Source organism: Tupaia chinensis, unplaced genomic scaffold, assembly GCF_000334495.1.
Source record: "Tupaia chinensis unplaced genomic scaffold, TupChi_1.0 Scaffold000381_1, whole genome shotgun sequence".
Lineage (NCBI taxonomy): Eukaryota > Metazoa > Chordata > Mammalia > Scandentia > Tupaiidae > Tupaia > Tupaia belangeri.
Genome location: NW_006159883.1, coordinates 1,585,108 through 1,593,331, shown reverse-complemented (window position 1 = coordinate 1,593,331; position 8,224 = coordinate 1,585,108). Strand labels below are relative to the sequence as shown.

The following is an 8,224-nucleotide window of genomic DNA, read 5'->3' as shown; positions in this document are numbered from 1 at the left end:
TACACACACACATATATATACTACATATATGTATACATATATATATATACACACACATACATATTATATATATAATTGTTGGAAGAGTCATGATATATTTTTCTATGCAAAAACGTGTCATGACTTTTTGGATGACCCAATATATTTTCTTAAAATAGGAAAAAACAAACTATGTATATATACACACACATATATACATACAATTTATATATATATAAATTTCCACACACACTCCACAAAAAAACCACAGACTTTAAAGGAGTTTGGGTTTGTCTTAAAAAGCAGCACTCTGGCCCAGCCACAGTGGTGCGGAGGGTAGAGCACTGCCCTGGCAAGGTTGGAGGCACACAGCCAGCCCGAGTGTCTTTCCAGACTAACCTAGGCAGGCTGGGCACAGCGGTGCTCACCTGTAGCCCAGGCTAACTGGCAGGCAGGGGTAGGAAGGTCACTTAACTTGGCAAAACTCTTGCCAAAAATGGCTCTGCCCCTCTGCACCTCTTCCCATCCCCATAAATAGAAAAAGAGAACCAGTTTTATCAGGGGTCTTCAGAAAGTCTATGAAAAATCCACATAATAAAAAAATTATTCACAGATTTTAATTTTATTGCAACAAAATAAACTCACGTTTTAAAAGTAAATAAATAAATAAGTAAACTCATGTTTTAATTCCATTTTTCTATGAACATCTTGAAGTTCCCCCTATGGTCTCAGAATGTACCATACCCATCCTCTCACCTTTAACCCCTTACAATTTATAGAAGTACAACTCCTGCCATAGTAACAACATTTGAAAGCCACCTGTTCTGCAATTCTGCTCCTGTATTTTGCCTGTATCCCTGATTTTCTCTAACAGTCCCAATTTCTACACAGCAGGCAGCCCTACAAAGCTTCAAGGTAAGGGTTAATCGTAAATACATGAAGACCAAGAGAGATCACTGGTATCTCAAGAAAGGAAAGCTCTGGAGCTTTTGAAAAGGAGAACAGTGTGAGATTTTCCCACCTCACCCTGCAATGTCTAAGTAAAAGGACTCATATCTATGGCAGGAAGTACAGGTCCTTAAAGCCAGAGAGGCCACCTCTCAGTCCTATGACCCCAAGAGAGCCAGGCCTTTGCCTGCCTACCCCACAACACAGGCAGGTGGAAGCACTCAAAGTGCTTACTCTTGATCTGTGAAGATTAATGAGCTAATTTCTACAGAGCCCTTTAAGCTGATTGGCCCAAACGCAACTAAATAAGCACCACCATTAACCATAGGCAAGAGCAAATCCTCAGGAGCTAAGGAGGCACATGTTTAGGCATCAAGCACTGTTACACTTCTGCAAGTCAAGTAGAGAGGGAGTATTTGCCCCCAAAGCCCAGATCTTCTTCCAAGAAGCATTTATTAAATATTTAACAGGAGGTGTAGGGTAAGGAGATGAGAGACCTGTCCTCAAGGAGGAGTTTACAGCCAAGGGCCAGGTTGGGAAGCAGGAAACCATCTAAATCATATCAATAGAATAGTGTGAATTCAGGGAATTAAAGATGGGATATGAGGGTACAGGAAGAGGTGCTAGGGGCAGAGACTGCTTCTGTGAAATCACTCATTCAAGGTCTTGAGAGACAGCCCCAATCAGGGTGCTGGTTTCGTGAATGCATTCAATTTATGAATATTCACTAAGACATACATTTTTGATATGCACACTTTTCCACATGCATATTATATTTTGATACTGTAATAAAGGTGCTTAAAAAGAGAGAGGGAATCTCTATTATCTAAGTGAAAATGGATGGGGAGGGTGGTGGAATAGCGTTCCAGACAGAAGGAAAACTTGCCTAGCAGAGGCTAAGGAAGAATGATACTTTTCAGGTTCTCACTGGCTAGAGGGCCCATTCTGAGAATGGAAAGGGAAAAAGGAGACAAGAGAATTCCCAAAAGGCCTTAGACACTGTGTGTAAAGTTAATACTGAGGATGATAGGGAAGCTACTAAAGGTGTCCCAGGCTGAGAGTAACAGAACAAATTTGGATATGGCAATGACACTCTGGCAGGAGCTGAAAACAAGAATGGAGAGAGGGGACCCAGTTATGATGTTACTACAATCATCCAATTAAGAATCAATAGGGCCTGAACTAAGCTGGGGTAGCCAGGATGGAAAGTCAGAGACAAATCCCAGAAGTTATCAGGATGCAGAATACGCAGGATCTGGTGATCAGTTAGATGTGGGAAATGGATGAAGATGAGACAATGCAAGATGATGCAGCATGTCTTAAAATGGGGAACATAGATGGTGCAGAATTAGGTTCAAAGAGAGGGTAGAGAGAAAATGAGTTTAATTTTAAATACGAAGTTCCTGTGGAACACTAAAACAAAGATAGAAAAAAGATAGTGCAAGTCATTCAAAGCCAGGGAGACTCTCGGCAATTCAAGTGATGGTTGATGCTTCAGACAGGAGATGTCTAGATCCTCAACCAGAGCAGGCAGGGAAGAAGGAAGTCCAGGAAAAAAATGATGGCATGAAAGCCCAAGCTGCAGCCTTGAAAGGAAAGATGGTGCCCAATACTGCAGACAGAGGAAGACAGAAAAGAGTTGGTCTTCTGGCTCTGGCCACAGTAGGGTCACAGTGATTTTAGGGAACTAAGGTTTCCTAGGCAGATTGCAGTGGGCTGGGAGTCAAAGGGAGGTTCCTCAAGAACACTTTAGCTGTGAAAAGGAGGAAAGAGATAAGGGAATAGCCCTGGGGAGGAAACAGTAGGGAGAGTGTTTTGTTTTGTTCTCCTTTGTCATTTAAGATAAAAGAGAGACTTGGGAATATTTATAAACTGAAGGGAAAGGAAAGAGGAAAGGAAGAAGATAGAGCAGCACTGTTGATGACTGTATCTGAAAATGAATGCCCAGTTCTCCTCCTCTTGCTCAGCTCACTCAGCTCACGGGACACACAGAATATTTCTTTCAGTCAGCAGCATTTCCTGCCAGCATGGCAGCCTCCAGGGTGAACTCAGGGGTAGGAGAAAAGTGCAGTCTTAGCAGGTTGTTCTCAGAGCCCTTTCATAATAGGCTGTTCCTCCCCAGCAACCTTCCTGCAGGATGCTCTCACCACTTGTCAGAGGGCCATTTGGCACCTAAACCCCTAAGCTGTCCAGATCGCCAGGAGTGCCACAGGTCTCTCCAGCTTCCTCCATGTAGCAGTGTGTGTGTGGGGGGGAGGGGGGCTGTGACTGCGCAGGTGGGAGGGGCAGCCAGTCCACCTGAGCCTCAGGCTCCCTTCTTCAAGTCACCTTCCAGCTACCAGCCAGGAGACTAGGGTGCAACTTCTCCCACTCCCCCCAAGCCCCAGGAACAGAGCAAGAAACTCCAAGTCAGTCACTCCAAAATCTTGGCAATAGCAGGGCTGCCTTCTCTTGATAACCCGAGTCTGATTAGCAAATGAAATTTATAGTAGCTACGGCTGAGACTTAATTGAGAGCGTGCCATGTGCCAGGCACTATCATAAGTGCTTTATATCCTGTCAATCCTCACCACCCTATTTTTATCATCTCCAAGTTACCAGTGAGGAAACTGAGTGCAAATACAGCTAAGTAATTTGCTCAAGGTCACAGCACCAGTCCCCGCCATTGAGGGACATGAAACAGACCAGGTTGTTTGACTCCGCTGTCAGCAATGCTGCAATTTGTTTTCAAACACAATCAAAAAAGGTAGTGTACAACAAACCATGAGAGTCAGAGAAAAATTCATAGTATTAGTCACAAATAAAATGCGTAAATAAACCAGGGACTACAGCCACTCTACTACTAGGTTTCTTTTTACCTTGGAATTTTTCATAATTGAAAGAGCATTTCTGTTGTGAATATAATTTATGCCACTGAACTGCACACCTAAAATATGGCTAAAATAAGTGGGTTTTTTGTAATGTATATTTTACTATAATAAAAAAAAGACAAAAAGAACATTTCTACATACATCTTTCTTCTTATATAAAAAAAAAATAAAGTAAAAAGAAATTAAAATTCAGCCAAGCATCTCAGGCCACTTTTAGTATTTAAAAAAAAAAAAAGGCAAACTAATCGAAGTCAAAGAATGACAGCAGCAGCAAGGCAGCCTGGTATAAAGGACTGGGAGACTAGAATACACAAAGGGTGCTCCAGGGGCCTGAGGGATCCCCAAGTGGCTACCACTGTCCTCAAATTGCCTCTAGGACTATAAAGCACTTCTAATTCCTAACCCATAGAACTTCACAGAAACTCAAAGTGCACAAAGTGGAAATGCCCTGAGCTGTTCACCCATCTCATTTCAAAATGTATTGCTCCTTTAAGACCTGGCCATATGCCTTATTATCAGTGCCTGGGGAAAATGCATCTGAATGGATAAAAAAGCCTCCTGAGAAATAAATAAACCATACACTCAGAGGAACCCTTTGTCAAACCATGGGTTCTAGAAAGCAAATTCACTTTGTTCACTAAGATAGCAAATTAAGTTACTTTGAGGGCAAAATGAAGTAACACTGAGAAATCAATGCAGAACTACACAAAGAAAGGTTTATCCTGCCAAAGAATCTAAGAGAATCAGACACACTAAGGCACAGGAACCTGTCAGTGATTCTCAGAGGAAGATCAGCAAACATAACAGCACTGCTGGAATCACCTGATTTGATACTGCAATGACTACAGTTCTTTAATGACTACAGTTCTTTAAACAAGAAGTTCATTGAGCGTCCCATTCTGTTACAAATGCCCAAGTCAACAGTTATATGACTCACCTTTATTCTTTGTTTAGTGAATCAAAGTAATACTAGTAATACCACCAACCCATAAAAAGTAACTTTTTGATGGGCATAGCTTGAGTGTCCTTTACACTTCTGAAGAAGGAATTTGGGGGTGAGTTGAGAAGAGAGATGAAGAACAAAGATTAATAAGGCTGAAGAGCATAAAAAGATTAGAAAGCTTCCAAAGAGCAGTGCTTACTTATATAGGAGTCAGAAATATGTGAAATCTATAACTAAGACAAGGATACTGATAACAGAAATTTAGTTTTTTCACAACATCATACCCCCTCTGTAAGTATCATGCTCCCTCTGATAGATTTTTACATTTCCAGGTCACACATAAACTTCTGAACCAGATCGTTCCTCAACACTTTACAAATTCTCCATTGATCTTGAACAACACAAGAACACAACAAAAACTTTATTTTTAGACTTGCAAATCCTGTGTTTATTTTTCTAAAACAGCACAAGTCAAACAAGTGAACCTGCTCTGTTTGGATTCTGGTAAACCTATTCTTTCTTAATCCCGGTGCCCCAACCTCTGCCCAGAAGGAAATGAAGAAAAAGTGCCCTGCATGCCACGCTGGAAAGTTAAGGAAAAAACTAAAACACTGTGCCTCCCTTGGCTCTCAGCTCAGGCACATCCGAGCCTCCTGCTGGTCACGGTTCACACTGCTGGAGTCCTATCATATGACACCTGCCTTATGGTGGGGAGAGGCAAAGGCTGTCAACTGACATTCATGTTGAAACTGGTTCAGTGTTTGAACTACCAACTTCTGTGTATAATGTTTAAGCAAAAGTGCTTAACTTCAAATTCACTCTGAATCACTCAACTAACATTAAACACTAAATGGAAATGGTTTGTAATTCCCTATGAACATTAAGTCCCTGCAAAACCCTATTCCAACAATCTGATTTTTCAAAAACTGGGCCTCCTCACAGGCCATCTCTTTTAGTCAGGAAAATAGGAGATGCATCTAAAATGTAGAAAAGCCCTTCCCATAATGTAGACAGTGGAAAAAAACAAAACAAAACAAAAGGAGTAGAATAAGTAGGTGGTTCTGTTCTCAAATTCCTCATGTAAATTTCTTTTTTTCTTTTTCATTAAATTGACTAACCATAATTAATGATGCTGTTCCTGCAAGCAGAAAGAAGCCCTGCAATTAATCCCATTCAAACTAAAATTTAATTTTACTCAGTAGTTAACAAAAGTGATCCACTAGAAATATGATTTTCAAAAGACAAAGCTTGCATTTTTAACCCTAATAATTAACAAAAAAAATACATAAATTGATCATAAATAAATTCCAGTCCCAATCTTATGAAAAATTACGTGACAGATACCATCATTCAACTTTTACGGCCCACTTCTACTGGGTCGTCAGAAAAGTCATGACGCATTTTTGCACAGAAACAGAAAAATACATCATGTGTTTTCTGACATCTCAACACATGTTAGAGAAAGGGATAAGACCCTGGAGAAGTCACAGCTGGTTAGGGAATGCAACAATGGAAATAATTATGCATCTTAGCAAACTCTTACTCCGATTTCAAAATCTAGCCTAAATATGACCTCTTTTCAGGAATCCCCTGCTTCCTTCCTCATCTCTCCTAGCAGTCACTCCTTCCTTTGGGCTCTCCCAGCACTTACTCATTACAGCTTATGGAATCCATTACCTATGTCTCCTAGTGACTCATGAGGTCCTTGAGGGCAAGGTTCATTTTTATTCATTTCTATCCGGCTAGCACTTACCACAATGCTTAAGACACAGTAGGCCTTCAGATATTGTTGAGCATATAAAAACTATGGGGTTATGTACTGTAAGGTAGGTTTCAAAAAGAGGACAGAAGTCACCATACCCTGCCTCAGGAAAACCAGAAGGCTTCTCAAGGAATATTGAGCCTGGTCTTAGAAATAGAAGGGCAGTCACCACACAAAGAGGAGGACTCAGAGGACAGAGCCTATGCAAAGGGCAGCAAGGAATACAGGACAGGATGTGCTGCAGGACAGCAGAGTACTCAGATTGTACAATCATGTAAGTACAACAGAACCGGGAAGGAGGAACACAGGCTGAGGTTTAAGGGGCTTCTATGCCAGGTTAAAGGGGTCTTCGTTTAATACTGTAGGCTCTGAGAAGCCCCTGAAGCAACTTAATCCAGGCAGTGACATGAAAACTCATCCCTTGAGAGTCTGACCAAAACTTAGAGAAGAACTGGATTTTCCAAGAATTTAGACTACGAATACCTATTAAAAATTATTTGGGGCTTTTATATCCTAGGTTACTGTCTGGTCCATCATTTTCATGTGTGTGTGTGTGTGTGTGTGTGTGTGTGTGTGTATGTTTCAGTCTATGCTCCTTCATTCACACAGTAACATGATTGATAAAGACTCATTTGGAATATGCTTACATCGTTTTAATTTTTTAAAAGGGGGAAGATGGAGAAGAATTTTTTAAAGTGAAAGGCAGAAAAAAAAAATACTTAAGATAAATATCCCGAATACCTCTCACCGCAGTGCTTAAGTATCAGAATTATGGGAAATGAACACTCCTCCCAGCACTGATGTTAGAAGCTGAGCACCCACTTCACCGGGAAACTTCCTTAACAGACAAGATTCTTAACTGAATGATCCAATAGGAAGGGTCCGATTGAAGGGACAACGCAAAAATTCCTGGCCCAGCCCTTTCTCTACGTGCTTGACCCAAGTAAAAGTAAACCCGGCTCGTAGCCATGCGACTTTGCCAGGTATTTTTAAATTTAAGATAAGGCTGTATTTGTGAGCCTATTGAGGCACGGAAAGGAAGGGGGCAGATCACCGACAGCCTCGGGTTTCATTCTTGTAGCTTGGCCATGGACCAGAGGGAAGCATCAGCCCGGTGCAGGGCAGGAGGCCAGGGCGCTGGCTTTCTTTTTCAGCCGGCAGCCGAGCTGGGCCGGGCGACAGGCGGCGCACCCGGGCACGAAGAGAGGGCGGATACCCGGGCTCGCCGGGCAGCTTAGAGAGGCCGGCTGCAAGGCGGGCGTGGAGTGGCAGCTGTCAGGAAGAGAGGCCAGCATCCTTCCCGGACTAGGGGAAGGACCAGGGCCTCTGCGGCTCCTACTGGTCCGGTTACCCACAGCGAGAGGGTTTTGACGCGAGGCAGGGGCGCGGCTGCGGGCACGAAGAGAGGGCGGATACCCGGGCTCGCCGGGCAGCTTAGAGAGGCCGGCTGCAAGGCGGGCGTGGAGTGGCAGCTGTCAGGAAGAGAGGCCAGCATCCTTCCCGGACTAGGGGAAGGACCAGGGCCTCTGCGGCTCCTACTGGTCCGGTTACCCACAGCGAGAGGGTTTTGACGCGAGGCAGGGGCGCGGCTGCGCCCTCAGAGTCCCCCGGGGCGCGGCGCGGGGGCGCTAGAAGCCCAGGGCGGCGCCCCCGCAACCGCACCCCACCCGCGGCACCATGCCCGCGTGGTCACCGGCCACCGGCCGGGGGCCCCGGCGGCCGG

General features: G+C 43.5%; 1 protein-coding gene across 1 annotated transcript in view; it reads right to left on the bottom strand.

The window, feature by feature from the left end:
• Positions 1-7,818, bottom strand: part of STK39 (serine/threonine kinase 39) — a 340,812-nt gene extending 332,994 nt beyond the window's left edge. The window contains exon 1 of the mRNA XM_006153572.3: positions 7,718-7,818. Within this exon, the coding sequence (XP_006153634.1) occupies positions 7,718-7,796 (79 nt within the window). The 5' untranslated portion in view covers positions 7,797-7,818. The remainder of the gene's footprint in view (positions 1-7,717) is intronic.
• Positions 7,819-8,224: the final 406 nt, after the last annotated feature.